Source organism: Xiphophorus hellerii, chromosome 4, assembly GCF_003331165.1.
Source record: "Xiphophorus hellerii strain 12219 chromosome 4, Xiphophorus_hellerii-4.1, whole genome shotgun sequence".
NCBI lineage: Eukaryota > Metazoa > Chordata > Actinopteri > Cyprinodontiformes > Poeciliidae > Xiphophorus > Xiphophorus hellerii.
The window spans coordinates 19,029,310-19,049,711 of record NC_045675.1 but is presented as its reverse complement, the minus strand read 5'-3'; the positions used below and the strand labels follow the sequence as shown (position 1 = coordinate 19,049,711).

Genomic DNA, 20,402 nt, shown 5'->3' with positions numbered 1-20,402 from the left:
TAAAAGTGGACTCTCTCAGTGTAACTGACCTGATTGTTTTGGCCTAAAAGACATTTGGAGAAGTTTATCTGTTAACTTTTCTTTTTTTTGCCATTTCTTTCTTACCTTATTTTTCCAATTGTCCTCATTGACTCATTGATGTTACTTCACCCAGATTGAGTTTTTAGGAGAGGATGTGTTTTTTTTGTTTTTTTTTTCACTGGAAGAGTGTAAATTTGAGAAGATTGGGGACTTTTTTCTTTTCTTTTTCTTTTTTTTGGCTTTAGACTTTTAGGTTGTTTTCACACCTGATAGTCTGGTAGACTCAGTCCATCTGCGGACCAAAATTACATTTGTTACATTTTCAGCTGATGCAGTTCTCTTTCGCAGCACCATTTGGTTTTTCAAACCAAATCTTTGAAAAACCTGTTCCCCCCTCACCTGTTGTGGTGCTGCAACAAGAACCACTGAAGGAAACTACACAAAAACCTCTGAAGAAGACATGAAGGCAACTTATTCTTTTGTAAAATGTAAACATAATGGAGTGGCATCAAATTTTAGCGGTTGTAGGATTTCTCTTATGTCTTTGGTAAAACACCAGGAGCCGTTTCTATTTACCCAGAATGTCTTGAGCTATCCACTTTCTGCTTTTGGAGCTGTCTGCATCCACATATGCACTTGAACTGCGCCAGAGTTCACTTTAGAGACCCAGGTTTGTAAGTGGAACAGAATTAGCTTTTTTGTGGTGCTGTCAGAGTTCAATTGTGCATTCTCACCTCCTCAAGCAAACCAGACTTCCTAGGTGAATGAAGTAGAGTTCAATAAAAGTGAACTAAACAGGGCTGGTGAAATCGCCCTTAATTGTCTTAATTTGAATAAAAACAATCAGTTTTATACAGCATACAATAAAACAAGAAGTATGGCTCATATTATTGTTTACTCTATTGTCAAGCAGAAATGGCAAATGTCCGTGTTCATTTTTTTTCCAGCTTCAGCTGGATGATGAGACGTCGAGCAGGTTCTGGTTTTGATTAAAATTATTCACAACAAAACTAGGTCCATCAGTAACTGCTTCCTGTTGGCAGCCCAAAAAGGAGGAAAGTGTTACAACATCCTGTTATGTGAAAAAAGTTCCTGTTATTTCTTTTTACAGTAGACATTAATATCCAGAACACATGAGGGGCCATGAAGTGACTCATTTCCAGTTTAATGCGTCACAGTAGTCAGAGCAGTTAATCTGACTGAGTAAAATCTATATCCTTGTTAGTGGAAAAAAATTCTTTACATTCAGTGTTACTCATCAAATTACATCTTTCTCATTGAACATGTGAAACGTCATTCTCTTTCAAGAGAAATCATTCTGTTCTTTCTGCTTTTACTTTTTAATAGCTGTGTTTTATAGTGTATTGCCTCAGCCTGTTTCAGTGCAGTTGTCTGAAGCTATTGGCAGTAAAGTTTATTACCTCATCAAATGTGTTAATGTATTTGTTCAGATGCCTGTGTATCTATTAAAAAGGGGGGAGAATGAATTCAGCATGGCAATTTCAGTATGGCATTTAATAGATTAAATTAGAAACAAGTGTAAAACACAGGTACACCTCAATGAATCAGACTAATATAAATAAGCAATTGTATTTAACTCAGTTCAAAAGTGGTGCATATTATTAAGACTACACATAGTGCTTTATTTCAAGGCTATATTTAGTTAATTTTGATGATCGTGACTCACACAGCTAATTATCCAACCCTACCTTAATTTGATCAGAGTATTAGAATATTACATGAGATTAATAAACAGATTTTTGTGACAGAGATATTATGTTGGCCTACTCACTCCTGACATAACAGTGATTCAGTAGACAGTTGATGACAATCTCCACAAGAAGGGTAGGCTGCAAAAGGCAATTGTTTGCAAAGATTGTTGTTCAGAGTTATTAATCAAAGTGATTGAAAGAAAAACTGGAATAACTGCAGCCTTGAAAGGATTGTGCTGCTTTGCCCATTCAAGAATTTGGAGGATATTCACAAGGTATTGACTTTGGCAAGACTCAGTTCTTCAAGAGCCACCACACACAGACTTATCTTGGACATAGGCTACAACTTTTACTTCCTTGTTTTAAGTAACTCTTGTACCAGAAGTTACATCTGTTGTTTCTTACTTGGATTGAGGAGAAAATTAGTGGAATTGGAATTATTTTTAATCAAGACCTCAGACTCTAGAGGAAGAGTAAGTATAAAAGTTGCTTGAGGTCCATCATGATATTTCCTCAGACAATGATGATTTTAAGAGCCATGTTATGTGTTGGTCTACTGTATCCAGTCTGGGCTATGAGAGACCATGAGATCAGGTCAAGCAAGTTAGTTGGCTTGACCTAAATTCCAAAGCCGCTCTATGAAAATGGCATTGTTTCATACTCAACAATGCAGATCAGTTATAAGTTACTACTGGGAGTGTCTGAACACCTCAATGGAGCGACAGGCTGATCACCTTCATACCATACCACATTGATGATGTAATCCACACAAAAGGAGCTCTGATCATGTATTGAGCATAGACGGTGCGTAAACAAATTTTCAGTAGGTTGACACTTCAATATATCCTTTTAGAAATTGGTACTTCTTGTTTTTAACAAATCAATCTCTCTTGAAGGTCACTCAAACCAAAATGTTTAAATTGTGAAATGTTTCCAAATGTTCTAAAAAAAAGTTTGGTGTCAAAACAGGAACTGGATGTGGTTTTTCATTCTTTTATTTCCTCTTGTCTACTCTGGACATTTCTCAGATGTGTCAACGACAAAGCTCAAACACTTTCAGTTGATGCACAACTCTGCAGAAAAAGTCTGAACATGAACCGACAGTGGAGCCACATCACTCCTGTTTTTAATGTTTGCACTGGTTACCTATTCATTTTAAAATTAATTTTTAACATTCAGGGTGCTGCATGTTTAAGCTCCCTTCTACTATTACTAGATGGTAAATGCAACACACTCCAACTTGAGCCTTCAGGTCCTCAAACTAAAATCTACTCGTTATTCTAAAGACCAGATATAAAACTAAAGGGGCTCACTCTTTCCAGATTGTTGCAACTCGAGTGCAGAACAAGCCTCCATTATTTTACTTTTCCTCATTTAAAATGCAGCTGAAGACTATTGGCATTGGCCATGCTTTTCTTAAAAATCTTTCTAGTATTTAAAAAAAAAAATTATCTGTAGGATTTCATTGTTTTTATTATGTTTTCATTTTTTATATTTCCTGTCTCAGGCACTTTGTGATTATTCTGTCAAAAGTGCATAAAGAAATCCCTTGCTATTTACATAATTTATATAACTGAATTTTGAGTTTTCATTAGAGGGAAGCCATCCTTTTTCTATTAATAGAAATAAATTCTCAAAATATTTAATTCTGTGTATAGTGATCTATGTACGTATATAAATGTTAAACTTTTTTGGTTAAATTGCCTAAAATCAATAGTTTTTTTTTTTGGTTTGGTCACTATTTATTTAAAAATAATCTTTAAAGAGTTTGATAACTCTGGTTCCTCAGATATGAAGAAAATTGAAGCCTCACCAACAAGTAAAACTGCGTTATAACTTATGTGTAGTTACTACTTTGCTACTTTGTTATCTCTTATTTTTAGGGGATGCCAATTAGTACTCATCTTATGCAAGTTAAACTATGATGCATTGTTTTCAGCATGTATTTTGTCCTATGAACCAAACATTCTTTTGTGCTTCTGACAAACAAGGGATTTTATTGTAACCATTCACAAGGTCTTCAGTTTGTTGGAACTGAAGACCTTCAGTTTGCTTTGATTACTAAAACAATGGACTGTGACTCTTTTTTACCTTTTTTGTGTTGTTGACAAATTCTGGTGTATTGTGTCTCCTGATCACCAATGACACCACGATAGTAAATGATCATTTGTTTGGCAATAGAGAACAGGAATAAAGGCTTTGAACGCATGCTAGATCTCCTAGATGGCAGAAAAATGAATGTGGTCATCAATCTAGAAGTTTTGTCAAGAAATGGAGGCATAATGGCACTTAAAATACTAGAGCTCTATTTTCCTGTCTGTCCCATCCCAAATAATTAGAATATAATCTGTGCTAGGATCCATAAACAGCCACATTTGAAGAAAATTTAATTTTTATTTTTTTTTAGCTAGACACAAACAAAGGACAGAAGTGTTGCCTTGCCCTTGCCAAGCCTCTGGACTGTGAATTTGGTTCATCTTTAAAGTACTATGGACCAGGGGATTCGGGAATGTGTTAGCTGACAACAAGATGCCCAGTTTTCTGATTGTTTGTAACAGAATGGATGAAAGATTCTTGAAATCTTTTTCTCTCCCAAGCTATCGAACAACAAATGTCAGATTTTTCTATAATATTCTACACAACGTTACTGAGAGCTGTATGTACAAAGAAATTGACCCACAAATGAAGTTATGGATGAAATACAGCGAATAACTATTTATCACACTTACTGAAATACAGCTCTGGGAAAAATAAGAGACCACTGCACTGAACCATTGAAAACCTCATGGTTATTCTACCAAATATTGATTTCTGAACTCTTCCTGAGTTAAAACATTAGTATTGTTGTTTCTAAATGAATATGAACTTGTTGTGCATCTTATTTGTTATTTTGACCATTTCTCTTTTTCTGCAAATTAATACTACATTTTTGCTTGGAATTTTGGAGACATGTTGTCAGTAGTTTGTAGAATAAAAGAACAATGTTTATTTTACCCAAACATATACCTATAAAGTGTAAAATGAGAGAAACCGATCATTTTAAGTGGTCTTGTAATTTTTTCCAGAGCTGTATAATAAACACATGTTTGAAAGCTTTATGTTTGTTTTCTGAAACTAACCAAGACTTGTCTTGGTTGTAGGTTTTCAAATTTGATTATTTTAAAAACAGAAAGTATGTTATTTCAGAAATGGTCCTGTTAATGACAGTCAGTTTGTTAAAGTAACATGTAAACTGACATGTTTCAGACATGCACTGCTTTCCTTTAGCTGTCTGGCAACTAAGTATGCTTTTTTTCCCCTCAGTGGTTGAGTAAAATGAACAAGAGATGAAATATGACTATGTGACAACTTGTTAAAGGCTCTTCTATAAACTGCAGCGCTGTTGAAACTCTTACCCTCTTCCTCAGTTTTAACTCCTATGAAACTCATCAGTTAAACTGAAATACTGGTCAGCCTAATAAACGTTTTTAATGACCAAATGTCAAATTCCCCCTAAAAACTAAACAGACCACATGAGTTTATTAAAAAACTAAGTTAATAATAAGTTATTTGAATTACAGCCTTTTCAAACTGATTGAACACTTTAAATGTTGCCAGGCAATAGTTCTATGGTTGGATTTTTTTTTTCTAGACTGTTAAATGTATTTTTTAACCTGCTGGAAACAACAGTAATCTGTCTTTTTAAAGATGGCGTGAAATTAAAGCAGCTTTTCCACCTAACAAGTGTATCATTTATTAAATCTTATGTTTTCTTTCATTTTTTTTACCTAACCTGTTGCACCCTTTCAAAGTGTCATTATTTTCTAAATGTCATCTCCCTCACCTCTGCTTCTCAGTGTAGAGTTTTTTGGATATTATTTATCTTAATAAAAAATGGATACCTAACACGTTGATAATGTTGACTTCTACGATTTTACTTTATTAGATCTAAATATTCTCTGACAGCATATGCTAAAGGTTTATAACAGTTTTGCACGTTTATCACTGCTTTTAGCTCGTTGACTATGCAGGCTGGGAGAAAATGTTTAATAGGAAATAATGTGATATTGAACATTTTGGATGCAAGATTAAAGAGTTAAAAATTGATCTAATATGAATTTTGAGACACTGACGAAACTTGTTGTTTCCTTTCCGTAACAGGGCAGTGATGCCTGGGATGGTGATGTTTAGGCGGCGCTGGTCAGTTGGCAGTGATGACCTAGTGTTGCCCGCCCTCTTCCTTTTTTTGCTGCACTGCATCTGGTGAGTCAGTGTTTCAGCAGTTGTATGGATTCCCCCTCCACTCCACAGAATGTTGTATCTGGTTATCGGACCTACCAGTAAATCTCTGCAGAAAGACAAAGTTCTCTCTTCTCGTTCCAACCCAGGTTGGTGGTTCTGTCCGTGGTTCTCTTCGGCCTTCGGTACGGCTCAGACCTGTCGTGTTCTGTCACTCTGGTGGACCATGGCCGAGGATACTTGGGCATCCTTGTCAGCTGCCTTATATGTGAGAGCGCCATCATGTGGTTGAGTATGAGGGGCAGCATTTTGTACACACAGCCCAGGGAAGCTGTGCAGTATGTGATTTACATCAGACTAGGTAAGAGACTATGGCTCACAATGAGTTTTGGTTCTGAATGGTATATGATTGGATTAACATGAATCCTCTGTTTTTTTTTGTTTTGTTTTTTTAGCCATTCTACTAGTTGAGCTAGTGTATGCTGTAGTAGGCATTGCCTGGCTCGTCCAGTATTACCAGCCGTGCTCTGATGTCACTGCAAAAAACTTGGCTTTGGGTATGTGGAAAAAATTATTTAATATAAGAAATGAGAGCAAAATATTTAATTCCCAAACTTTTTATGTTGGCATTAAAATATCCTTCTGACATTCTTTGCAGGAATCGTTGCGTGTAACTGGCTGGTGATACTCAGTGTTTGCATTACCCTCATGTGCACCTTCGATCCAACGGGTCGGACTTTTGTCAAACTCAAAGCAACCCGTCGGCGTCAGCGGAACCTAACCACATACACTCTCAGGTTCAAACAGGCTCCCTAAATTCTTCTCTCTCACTTAGTATGACGAATCTACAACAGAAATCTTTGTGTTCTTCTTGTTGTTAGACACAGACTAGAAGAAGGCCAGGCCAGCAGCTGGAGCAGAAGACTGAAGTTCTTCATGTGCTGCACAAGAGCCCAGGATACACAATCGGTGAGTCGCAACAATTCCTGAACCTCTTCGCTATTTGTTGTAAAGTCAATTTAAGAGAACAAATGTGAAACGTTATTCTCTAAATGAATAAAAAGTTGAACTTAAATCCCAGTGACACTTAATAAGTTGTTTGGTCACAACAAAATGTCTTCAGTGTGTGGAAATCCGACAAATGCTCTAATGTGAATAACATGCAATAGTTTATAATGGCTCCAATATATATGTGCGATATGTGCAATCTCAGAGACAGGCTGTCTCTAGGAGATGTTAGAAACCATCAACTTAGCACTGGGTCCTTTTTATTTTATCTAGAGGTTAACAAAGTTGCATTTGGGAGTGAACCCCAGCCACGTTTTCCTTTGGTTTTTATTTACCATGAAGCTACTGAGGCAAAATGCTGAGCTAAGTGGCCCCTACGTCTCTCTAATCAATAACTTTTTACATTTCTTTGATCGAGACGTTCTCCCAAGGATGTTGTTGGTTACAACAGTGCGAACTAAGTTAAATTAATTAGTTTTACATTGTCCACTTGACCAATGATGGTTAATCTACACCACACAAGTTATTTGAGATGTTACATATTGATCCAAGCTGCACATTATAAAGAAAACAGGAAATTGCAACATTATTGTTGAATAAGATAGTATTGATTGTATTCAAATTTAATTCTCCTCAATTTTTTTTCTGTTCCATCTTTATTACTCTTCTTAAGAGTTAGCATCTTGGTCACCAAAATCTATATAAATTGTGGGCTTTAAAGGCCCCTTCCACTAGTCAAATCTATTTTTTGTATATAGAGTTTTGAAGTATGGCCTCAGAAATACTACAGCCTACTTAACGTTGCAACAATCCTTTCTAATTACAATATTGCACTCATTGATGCGACTGTGATCAAAGTATTATGCTGCTTCAGTACTGATTTTTTTCAAACGTTTTATTTGTATTGTCCCCTTATCTTGATATCTGTTGCTTTCATGACCAGGATGCATATTCAGAAGTGGCCGGCCTTTTTGCAGAATTCTTCAGAGACCTGGACATTGTGCCCAGTGATATTATTGCCGGACTGGTTCTTCTCCGCCAGACACAGAGGTCGAAAAGATCCAATATCCTGGGCCAGGTATCACTCTTTCTGATTTCCATTATTGTTTTATGGAACTAAGTAAATAAATACAAATTTAAATGTAACTTTTGCTTTTCTTTTTGGTCTACAGGCCAACAATGACATTATAGCATTCTTGTCAGGGATACCAGTTACTCGTAGTACTAGGTATCTGGACCTCAAGAACTCTGTGAGTTTCTTTTCCTGATTTTTGCTCATGTTCTGGTCTTGTTACATTTACAAGTAGAAATGTTTACAAAGATAACATTTCTACTTGATGTAATTGAAAGACATGTGCTGCTTCTCCTGTTGCACTCAATCTGATGCAAATTTTATGCATTTGCTCCTCCTAGGTGGAGATGCATATGTACAAGGAGGTGTGTTATTATATGCTCTTTGCCCTGGCTGCGTACGGTTGGCCCATGTACCTGATGAGGAAGCCTGGCTGTGGGCTGTGCCGCCTCGCCAGCTCCTGTCCGTAAGTACTCATACACACACCCACACATTTATATCTATTTGGTTTCTGTGTCTCTTGAGCCTCTTCAGCCCAGATCAAATTTCGCATGCGTCAACACTTGCCAAGTGGTAATCCACCGAGACAATACCACTCCAGTTAGACCCACTCACTGACCCAAGCAGTGTTGAATTTATCACATGCTCGTACCCAGATTTCCTGCACTGGGATGCTAATTATATCCCTGTTATCTTACTTGCTGTTGCTGCATTTCTATTCTGTCCACTTCATCTGCAGTCTGCTGAACAATCTAACACCGGTCTGTTTTGTCGCCCCTGTTACCGTTCTCTTTGTGTCCAGCTGCACATCGGTGTCTGGCTCACGGTTGTCTCAGTCCGTCACAGTGGAGGAGGACAACTGTTGCGGTTGCAATGTCCTTGCCATACGGAGACATTTCCTTGATAGGGATCTCAAGCAGGTTCACATTGTCTACACATCCTGCCACGATGCTGTGAGTAATTCAGCAACTAGACCATAAGTAGCCAGAAGTGTTGTAAGATTTATTTCCTTGTCTGAATGAGGGATGGATGCTGTACAGGGGTTCCACAATATCATCCAAATGTTTTATTTAAAATGCCTTGCAGAAGGAAATTGTGGTGTCACCCCTGTTTTTAAGTTAACATAGAGTGCCTTCCTTTCAACTCTGGTTATGTTACAGTCACAAACTTCACTGTATTTTAATGAGATTTTATGTAATGAGCCAACACAAAATAACAGCAAACTGAAATGGAAACAAAACTTCTCATTTCCTATTGCTCTGATACCCTCAAAGGCCAGAAACATTCAAGATCCTAAAGGTAACTCTGGAGGAGCTTCAGAGATCTTTAGCTCATGTGGCAGAATCTGTTGAAGGCACAATTATGAGGCAGCTTTTACATAGGAAATCCAACAAGCTGCTCTCACCATGAAACTAGAGTCAAAAACAGGACAGAGGACTGCTGAGCAGGGTGTAATCAAATATGTTAATGAGGGAAATTGATGTTGACAGAAGTTTAGTGACTCACCATCAGTTGGTACTCACTTATGCTACAATTTTGTATTGTAATATAAAGACACATCTAATTGATATAGTCTTTTAATGTCACCTTTTACCCACAAGTGGTCATCCAAATAGCAGCTTTAAAAAAAAGAAATTGGTCCCAATATCTCTTTAATCATGTGTTTTAGCTCCATACTGAGAAATTGCCTGCTTTTCCTGTGTCTTGGTGGACATGTATGGTTTTTTGCTTTTGATTTGAACCACCCATATGAGATCACAGAAAATAATTTCAAAGTTTGAGGCAGAGCTCGCACGTTGGCACAGCATAGTCCCTACTCTGCCAGTGAGCAATGCATACACAATAATAGATTTTAAAGCAGCGTGCAGTCGACCACTTCCTATATGAGAAAAGCATTCATAAACCTGACATATAAGAGCAGGGGTGGGCAATCCTGGTCCTTGAGGGCCAGTGTCTTGCAACTCTTAGATGTCTCCCTGATCCAACACACTTGAATCCAGTAGCTGAATCACCTCCTAAGTGCAGTCAAGTTTTCCAGAGTCCTGCTAATGACCTCATTATTTGACTCAGGTATGTTGAAGTAGAGATGCATCTAAAAGTTGCAGGAGACCGACCCTGAAGGCCTGGAGTTGCCCACCCCTGTATAAGAGTGACAATGGGTAGGTCAATGTTAAAGAGAGCCAGAAAAAATCAGATTGCAATTTACAACCAACCTTGTAGAAGACACAGCAATAATGTGGAAGAAGGATCACTGGTTTAGTGGGACTAATTGGAGACCATGAAAGACTTTAGCCTAGAGTGGGAGTTCACTTACCTACAAGACATTATCAGAAGCCATCGCAATCATTCTGTTGCAGCCAAAGTTGTAATGGAATGTAATCGAGAATCTTGAGCTGTTGTGCAAAGAAGAAAGTGCAAATATTTAATCTCTAGAGATGTGTAAGACTAGGAGCAACATGAGTTGGAGCTTTAATTACAGAGACAGTAGATTCTGCAAAGTATTGACTCTGGGTGGCTAACTACAAATACACACCACAGCTTCAGATTCTTATTTCAGTTCATTTTAAAAACCATGTATCGTTTTTCTCTTTCACAATGTTAGTCTGATAAACAAAGTCCCAATAAAATACAATGGAACTTGTGGATGTCATGAGACAAAATGTAAAAAAATAAATAAATAAATAAAATGAAATGAAGTATGAATAGTTTTGCACATGGTAAAACACAGAAACGCATGCAACACTGTAAACAAGACACAGTCTTTGCCTAACAAATGCTATGTAAAACAGTGGGTCAGCATAATCGCTCCTTGGATTGAGGTGTGGGTTTTGTTCTTCGTTTGCATCTTGTCTTGATTACATTAGCACGACTTGTAGTTACGGAGATGCTGGAGGCTGCGTGAGAGCTGTTCACATCCTGCGTAAGTCAAGGGTTGCAAAACTACAAATGCTCTCAGCATTTGAAGAAGCCCAGAGTTAAATGAATGTTGTTCCAAACTGTTAATGTGACAAGATAATTTATTCTTCATCCATACTCCATTTACCTAAATTACCTGAATGCTGACGCCTCCTTTTGGAATAGGGGGACCAGCAGTTTTGCGTGAGTGCAGTAACTGGAGTCACTTCACAAGATGATGATGAATGTACCTTTGTCGTAAATTTGTCACAGCCCTGACAATTTTTAGAACATAATTAAAGTGATGTCCAATAAGTTTTAACTGTGAGCCAGTTGTCATAGTAAAATGCGGTCGTAATTAGAAGAGAAGTGGAGCTTTATTTTTTTTTGTCTGCCATTTTTTATATTCTAGAATAGTCAATTAAAGATATTGAAATAGTTTCCTCATTGCATTGCAAAGATATTTTTATACCAATACTAAAACTTGTTCTTGAGCCACTAATTTCCAGAGCCCAGTGCTTCTCAGTGAGGTTAACCAGCACTGTGTTTCCATTTATAAATTCACTGACTTAAGACAGTGCACCGTGCCAGGATGGAAAAGGCCTTGATGGCTAAGAAGAGAGTTGTGCCGGGGGTGCCGGTCTGCTTCCTGCTGGAACTATAACTCTTTTCAGACAGCCTGCTCGACACAGCGCTGTACCTTTATTCTCTTCTGTGGGAGACGTGTGAGGACAGAGCGAGGAGGAACTGATGTCCCTTTATGACAGTAACAGAGATGGTCAGAGAGCTGAATTTGAATGCATGCTGATGATTTTATTCTGGAACTCAATCTACAGTTTGAAAGCACTTTCTATGACCAATTTATTCTGATCCCTTCATTATTCTGCCAGCAGCGGCAGCATAATTAAGCCTTTGACATACCAAGCAAACGGTCGGTTTTCTGTCAATGAGACTCCGATTTGTCTTTTGTGGTAAGGTTGTTTTCCTCTGCACTCGGTTGTTCTAGTACCAGGTTGTAGTGTGTACATTTAAAAAGAAAAAAAAAAACTGAAAGAATATATACAGTTGAAAAGCTTCAAGAGCTGCTTTACGTCCTTTAGAGGGGGATTCTAGGTTATATTATGTTTCTTTTATTAAAGTTAGAATGATGGGACTTAGCAGAAATTCCGACAAGATTTCCTTTTGACATTTAAACATGTGCTGTAGCGCTCCAATCATACAAATTATATCTGGTGGTAACTTTTTCCTTTTTCTGCTTTTTCCCATCTGTGAGTCACATGCCAGTGGATTGGGCAGTCCTGCATATATTACCTTTTTTGTAATTAATTGTATTTCTCTTCTCCTCAAAGTTCACTTTCTAAAAGGCTAAACAAATATCATTACTTATTAATGCAACAGGGACAGGTACAGTTTGTCCACAACTTTCAGGCAACAGTTTTAGAGCTGCTTTCTGATTATGAATTATAAGTTAAATTTTTATGTCAAAACTAACAAATGGAAACTTAAGCAAGGAGAACATTCATCAGAGAAGCAACCAAGAGCCTCTGGGGAGCTGTAGCTCAGGTGGAAGACAAGACAACTATTACTGATGCACTCCACAAATCTGGGCTCAGTTGGAGAGCTGAAGATAGAATACCAGAATACTGCACTTTCTGCAGTTTGTCACAAACCAGGTAGGGGGCAAGGGAAGTCTGTGGAACAGGTGCTCTGGTTCAAGGTGACTAGAAGCAAAACCCACCTTGTCGAATCTGGTTCATAGTGGTGGTAGCATCATGCTTCAAAGATGCTTTTATTAGGAAATTAGCCAGAGTTGGCAATGAAAATGTATAAAACTAAATAAATAAGACAGTCACAGACTAGTTCGATCCTAGTTATAGATTAATACGGTCAAGTTCAGTTTATTATGCCAGCTGGTGAAAGGGTTACTATTTAACCTCAACCATCACTGACTACCTGCAATTTCTCCTTCTGACCAAGTGTGTAGCAACAGTGGACAGTTGATCACATCGAGTCGATAATCTTTCATACTGAGCATGGATTTACTTTGTGTTGGTGTTAACACAAAAAAACCCCAATAAAACTCATCGAAGTATAAGTTTGGGCAGTAGTAATTCATTTTGATTACATTGAGTTCTTTCTGCCCACACTCAGGCCACGTAAAAAGGAGAAACATCCCAGGAGCCTAATGCCACTGCTCGGTGATATTTTCAGTTGTGTGGTGACATGAGAATGTCTCCTAATTTTCCTAACACGAACCTGCATTTACCGCTTATTGTGTTGTGCATGTTTTAAACAGGTTTACGAGACTCCGTTCTTTGTGGCGGTGGATCATGCGAAGAAGAAAGTTGTCATCAGTATCAGAGGAACCCTTTCGCCAAAGGTGATTTTCCTTTTGTTTTCTCCATTATTCATCATCATAAAGATATAGATTTTTTTTTTCATAATGTTAGATGCTTCCACCCTCCTTAGCACCTCTAAGCTCCAACACCTTCAACAACAGGTGAAATTTTCATATTTCGCTGCAACACTCTCAAACTCCCACACCCATCACGTAAAGAACGAGAGCGTGACTGTCCACTCTTAGAGAAATGTCCTACATGCAATTTATAATGGATTTATTGTGTAACAAAGATAAAATGCTTATAGGGAGAAAACGTATGATCAACTTGGCCAAAGATATACAGCATGAAGTAAAAACACAACGTCCTACCATTAATTAAAGAATATTAAGGGTTTCAATAACATAAAGTTAAATGACAAGCTATATGAGCCAACACTATTGTTTTGTTTTGTTAAAGAAGTGTTGCAAACAAACTGGCGATGAAGAACTTAAATTGTGTATTTAAAACATTTTCTATACCCTCTGCTCATTTATGTGAGGGGATTTTCTTTGCAACTACTTTTGTTCCTTTGCCGTTGATTTAGATATTTTTTTCTTCCCTTTTCTTTTCACCTCATTTGTCTTGTGTGAATCAGGACGCCTTGACTGATCTGACAGGAGACTCTGAGCGTTTGCCTGTGGAGGGGCAGCATGGGACCTGGCTTGGTCACAAGGTGAGAGACTGAACAACTCCAAGGCGATTCAGACTCCCTCGCTTTTTCCCTCTCTGTTTTCCGAGGGGTGGGGAGGGGTCATATTAAATGTTAACTGCACAGTAATTGGTTTGGATATTGTGAAAAGAGATGAATGACTTCCTTTTCATTTTTCTCTATCTTTTTACTGCCCTCTATCTATTGAATCCTTTTCTATTTCTCTCCAGGGAATGGTGTACTCAGCAGAATACATTAAGAAGAAATTGGAGCAGGAAATGATCTTGTCACAAGCTTTTGGAAGAGACTTGGTGCGTGACTCAGTATACAGTGTAAAATATGACTGGTGCAGTAGGGATTCTGTGTAGATTGTGTGCTCACATTAACTGCTGTACCTTATTCAAAGCTTTGCTAAATGTGTAAATACCATAAAATGCCATTTGTGCTAAGAAGATATCATGCCAACAGCTAAAGAGGCTTGTTGTGAGAGCAACTCTTTGCTGTGCTGATAGTGCTGTAGTGAGTGTAATGTCTCTGTCTCCCACAGAGTAAGGGCACCATGCATTATGGGCTGGTGATAGTCGGCCACTCTCTTGGTGCAGGCACTGCTGCTATTCTCTCCTTCCTGCTCAGACCTCAGTATCCCACACTCCACTGCTACTCTTATTCTCCACCTGGTGGCCTTCTAAGGTAACTTAGCCTGTTTCATTTTATAAAAGTGAGCCCAGTTCTGTTCTAAGAATTGAAAGAAGTCATTAAATGCTTAAATGAGGTAGAATTGTTATGTTTTGAAATGGAGTGCTTTTTTTTTTTTTAAAGGAACCATTCGCATGTCACTACTGCACAATAAACACCTCCTCTTATTTAAGTTGCTTGTTGCATCTTAATTCTAAATCTCTGAAATGTCCTCTAGAAGAGCTCAGAATCAGTCTAGATTAATGTACCAAAACTAGGAAATATTGTAATGTTTAAATATTTGTGCACAATTTGAATGCAAATAATACATATATCTAAACTAATATTTTTCATTTTATATATTTAAGAATACATTCAAAATTAATGAACTTATTTATCTGATGTATTTGTTTGATGTTTTGTTTAAATAATCACATGTAAAATGCATGTGAAACACTGCTGGCAACTGTAAAACCTCTACAGGCTTCATGATTGTTTCCTGTCTTTACTTAGAAATGTTAACAATGTGAGTAGAGATAATTATCTCTATTATATTTATGTTCTATTTAAAGCTGTCAAAAATAGTTGACGACTTTGGAAAGAACCACCAGAGAATTGTGACCAACGACCAAAACATGTTAACGTCCTAGAAGAGCATTTAATGTTACCTTAGCGCTTATTAGATAAAGAGTCTACGGGGCTACATGTCAGTTCTGTGGTAATGAAATGGACTGTGAACACGTTATGCAGTTAGATGAGTTCACTTTTAGCCTGGCTGCTGTGAAAATGGATTTTGAGGTTTTGCATGCCACAAATATGCAATGTTATCCATGCTTTTATCGATGAAAGATGCATAGTACAGAATCACATTACCCTCATTGCACTGCACTGCGTCTTGCACAGTGAACTTAGCATTGTTCAGTAGAGCTAGAATAAAGACTCCAAATGCATTAAATTATAAATTGTGTCACTCCAGTGCTATGGGGGTAATAAAAGTAACATATGACGAAGCTCATTTTGCACCATGTAGAACAATGTGATGTTAGAAACCGAGATTGAAAAGCTATTTGCCCCCAAGATTTGTTCTGTTTTTCTTTATTTTTTACAATTTTACACATTTCAGATCATGCTTACGTCATGATGGTCTAAAATTTATATGAAAGCAAATACATAATGCATTATGATTTTTTTTATTAGGGGGTGGGGGAAGCTCATGGATCAGTAGTGTGATGACAGTTCTCAAAAAAAAATTCCAAAGTTGGAGTGTCTAGCCAGCAGTCTATGACACCAACCTAAGACCACTGGGGTTATGCAACAGGACAGGGATCCTGTTGCATATGAGCATGAAGCTATTTATATTGCACCTATGAATAGTTTTAAACAAAATGACCGAAATCTTTTGGAAGAAAAAATTTCAATGTTGCTAAATTATAAAGTAACAAAAAAGTAAAAGTAGAAGAAAAGCATATGTGGGGCAAATACCTTTTCACAGAGTTTTAGTTCCTTTTAAGGAAGAAAATTATGCTGTTGAAAATCAGAAATGCTGCAGTTTCAGTGTGTTTCATATCAAATTCTGGATTAGTCTAAGTTCATTAAAGTTGTATTGTAAAAAAACAGATAATCCCTTTATGCATGAATTTATTAAAGTGCAACTGTTTTGCAGAAGCAGGAAGTTGTTCTTTTGGCTCAGACCCGTCCCACTCTTCACACAAGTTGTTTACGTTATTCAAGTTTCTCATGTTGTCTTGTTTGCCCAGTGAGGATGCCATGGAGTACTCCAAAGAGTTTGTTACATCTGTGGTATTAGGAAAAGACCTCGTACCAAGGTATTCCTACTAATGTATCAAATATATTGTGATTAATTTCCAGCAGTATTACCGCTAAAGCCTCTTGTCTTTCATAGGCTCGGCCTGTCCCAGTTGGAGGGTTTTAGAAGACACCTTCTGGAGGTCTTACAGAAAAGTAACAAGCCAAAGGTAATTTCAGTTTTTGTAGTATAAAAGATTACTCTAACTTAACTTTGACATATTTTTTTTTGTCAATTAGTCCCACATAAATACAGTTTTATCAACCAGTTATATAACAAACTGCTTTATAAAGAAACAATGAATAGTATTAACTTGAAAAGTAATATTTGTATTTTTGTGACAGTGGAGGATCATTGTGGGAGGCACAAAATGCATCCCCAAATCAGAGCTTCCAGTAGAAGATGACGATCCTCCATCTCAGCCTGCAGCACCCCCCAGCAGTCGTCTATGGCTACACCCCAGTGACCTGAGCATTGCCCTCTCAGCCTCCACTCCTCTCTACCCTCCTGGCAGGATCATCCATGTGGTGCACAACCATCCACCAGAGTCATGGTCAGAAAACTATTCAAAAAGTTCTAAAAACAATGCAGTTCCAGTACATTTTGTGAAGATTTTGAAGATGTGCATTGGTGGACATGAGTCATGCTTTTTCTTAATGTCCTGTCTTTTGTAATCAAATTGTCAACTCACAAGTATGTTTGGACTGAAACATGAAGACATGCACCAGGTTTTGTAATATTTATTTGAAACTCGAGTGCTTACCATAAAAATAATGTCCAAAACACATTAACAGTATCTAAATCGTAAACCTAAAAGTTTAGGATTTAGAAAGTCCAGCTAAGGTCAAAGAGAAGACATGAGATATACATCAAGTCTCAGTTGTTTAATCTACACTGCCTATGTTTGGGGCTCATGTCTCCTCTGTTGAAGGGAAAAATTAATGCTCTGAATGTAGCCATATACAAGAACTGAACTGAAACTGAGTGAAAAATCTGTCATCCTTTCAAGCTTGGAAAGCTTTTATGTCACATAAAGGACGACTGGAGATTCTTCGAAGTAAAATAAAAATAAAAAAAAATTGCTGAAAACATTTTTCATTGTAGAAAATATCCTCAACATCTACTGCTATTTCAGACAAGCATTCTTTTATTCATTTTACTCACATACTTTTGGACATTTATGTAAACGCTCCAAGTCTCAATTCAGAGCATATCTCATTCACACCAAGATCATTTATTATGCAGATTGTAAGACCAGAGTAAGAAAAAATACCCAACAAGCTTCCTTTTAGAGTTTTATGATCCTATCTTCAACACATTCCTCTCTGAATAGTTTTTTCCTATATACTTGCTAAATTTCACAAAAACATTTGTACTTGCCTTTTTCAATATGTTGAGAAAATCGATATGTGTTGTGAATTTGATGGATTTCTGCCTCTCTAGTTGTGGACAGGAAGAGCCGACATACTCGGCGCTGTGGGGAGACAACAAGGGGTTCAACGAGGTCATCATATCGCCGGCCATGCTGAACGAGCACATGCCCCACATGGTTATGAAGGGCCTGAACAAGGTCTGTTTCATTCTTTGCATGTTTACATTTCTCTCCAAGGGTGTTTTTCAAATTGTCCTTCCTGTTTTGCTCTTGACTTCCAGTGCTGGGTAATTAAATTGATGGTGAACATGTATCAGATGCTTCTAACATAAAAGATAATGTGTTTTTTTGCTATAAATGGGACTAACTTGAGTTGTAGAATGACAGACTGTCGTATACAGCAGAAGGTTGAAAATATCTACCATGTTCTTAAAGCACTGAAAAGGATTGATCAGCCTTTTAATTCCATTAAGATTATCTGGTTGCTTTCTAATATAACTGTATCTTATGTTTTCTAGTATTGCGCATAGGAAGTAAATCCTTTAAAATACATTTTAAATTGATACATGGTAGCAATTTTGCTTTTCTGATGTTTTAGTCCACACATTTTTTTAACTGTATGCAGAAGCAGTAGAAAGTTTACAAGTTTATTGATAGGTTTATTTGTGCATGTTAATCCCTAACCCACAACTTCACCTTTTTGTCTTTTTTTTTTTTCTCTTTGTCGGTCCTCAAAGCATGGGAACTGTTCTGTCACAGTTGGTTCGTGGTCTTCTCTGGTTCTTCTAGGATGTTGAACATCTGTTTTGATAACGAGATGTCAATGTGTATGTCTGCATGTGAAGGATCCAACTACGGGGTTTGCACTTTTTGTGGCTAGAGACCTTATATCTCTGTCTGTGTATGGGTGTTGTAAGTTCTGTAGGTTAGTTTGATTTTGGATGTGTGTATTTGCCTTTTGTTCCTAGTTTTTGGTGTGATATTTCTGGTGTTTCAACAGGTACTGGAACCATTTTGTCCCCCTGCAGAGCAGAAAAATTTGGAACTGGAGGAACTGGAAGTCAGTCAGTCATCCTGCAACACCAGTTTGATTATAATCCCACAAAGAGAGCTAACCCCCAGACCTCTTCCATCTGATACTTCCTCCATCGCCCACAAACACCTGTCTGGCACTGAATCCCACACAGAAAACGAAGCTGTCCCCTTCCGTCCAACCGACCACACTTCTCTCTCTTTTCCAGATGCCGAGTCTGTTTCTCCACCTCCTCCTTTGTCAGGGTGCACCTCTTCTTCCCAGCCGTGCTTGATGTCTGTCGTTTCACTTTCTAACATCTCCTCACACCCTCACACAGGAGCTCTTCCAGATGAAAATGATTCATGCTTACCAGCAAAAACCAAATCTGTGCCATGCATCCATTACTCTAATGAAGATGTGATGCCTACCCATCTTTTTGAAGGGCAGTCTCTTGAGTCAAACTCCACTCTTACTGAAAATGATTCGCTCAAAGTAGCATCACAGAGCTCCTTGCAAATTCCAGTGGTTTGCAGTTTACTGTAAGATAAGGGAATTTGTAAGATTTTATAACACTCAGTATTAAAGCTATTTCTCAGTTCAAATGCCAATTTAAGCACTTAGTTTAATTGTTGCTTATTTGTGATGTGATGAAAAGGCCAGACGGATTTGTTACTGTTTTGGTGTTGGCTTTTAGGGCAACTTTAGAAGAACGGAATGACTTTTTTAAAAGAGAGACCTTCCCTTTCCTCCCACTATAAAAACAACAAAAGACCTCTCACTAGAGGAACCCCAGTGGTAGTAAAGTTGAGACTAACTTGTAGAAGTCGTCCATTGCTTTGCTGCATTTTCCACATAAACGAATGGTTAAATACATCAAGGCATCGCAGCTTTTCTTGGGAAAAAGTAGAAAGTGGGGAGATTTAACTGACAAGTTTACAAGGGTTGGGCAATTACTGTTTTAAATGTGAGTGAGGAAAAGCTTTGAAATTAGGCCACAAATTTAGGGTGTCGTTTGTAATGTGCTTCTAACTTATTTTAAAGACATTTTTAACTATGTTCTATCTTTTCTGGTGACGTTTAAAAAAATAACTTTTGATTCTTTTCCAGCCTTTTGTCTGCCACTGTACATTCAGTCAAGAGCCTTGGTGCAAAATTTGTGATGCTTGTTCCACAATCTAACAAGTTTTCATTGTGTTCAGAGTTTCCATGGTAATGTAATTTCTTTCTCATTAACTGCTCTTTTTTTCCACCACTCTTGGTTAGGTTTTTCAGTAAGTGCAGCGCTTCTTTCTGGATAATTATTCCCTCATTTCATTTTTTCAAATATTCAACTTTTATCAAGTTTTATTCACAGAGAAAGGTGGAAAAACAAACTGATCAGCTTTTTTTGCTCATTTCCCACAAAGTCTACATGTTTCTTTAAAAAATACAAACTTACTTGGACTTGGTATAAACTCAGTGTTTAGACTTACATATTTAAATACTGAAAGGTGGAAAAACACTTCAAATGTTGTGTCATTTAGAATATGAACCACTCAAATGTGCAACTTCTGGGACTGCAGTACAACCTCATCATT

At 37.5% G+C, this 20,402-nt stretch overlaps 1 protein-coding gene across 2 annotated transcripts in view; it reads left to right on the top strand.

Annotated features, from left to right (window-relative positions):
* The window catches only part of dagla (diacylglycerol lipase, alpha), a 41,815-nt gene that overhangs the window by 16,064 nt on the left and 5,349 nt on the right, over positions 1-20,402 (top strand). For both annotated transcript variants that reach the window (XM_032560229.1, XM_032560228.1), the window contains exons 2-18: positions 5,874-5,975; positions 6,101-6,312; positions 6,407-6,508; positions 6,610-6,748; positions 6,833-6,920; positions 7,903-8,037; positions 8,132-8,209; positions 8,373-8,497; positions 8,834-8,984; positions 13,223-13,306; positions 13,903-13,980; positions 14,187-14,267; positions 14,504-14,646; positions 16,389-16,457; positions 16,535-16,607; positions 16,783-16,991; positions 17,882-18,008. In XM_032560229.1, coding sequence (XP_032416120.1) covers positions 5,881-5,975; positions 6,101-6,312; positions 6,407-6,508; positions 6,610-6,748; positions 6,833-6,920; positions 7,903-8,037; positions 8,132-8,209; positions 8,373-8,497; positions 8,834-8,984; positions 13,223-13,306; positions 13,903-13,980; positions 14,187-14,267; positions 14,504-14,646; positions 16,389-16,457; positions 16,535-16,607; positions 16,783-16,991; positions 17,882-18,008 — 1,989 coding nt within the window. In that variant the 5' untranslated portion in view covers positions 5,874-5,880. The remainder of the gene's footprint in view (positions 1-5,873; positions 5,976-6,100; positions 6,313-6,406; positions 6,509-6,609; positions 6,749-6,832; positions 6,921-7,902; positions 8,038-8,131; positions 8,210-8,372; positions 8,498-8,833; positions 8,985-13,222; positions 13,307-13,902; positions 13,981-14,186; positions 14,268-14,503; positions 14,647-16,388; positions 16,458-16,534; positions 16,608-16,782; positions 16,992-17,881; positions 18,009-20,402) is intronic.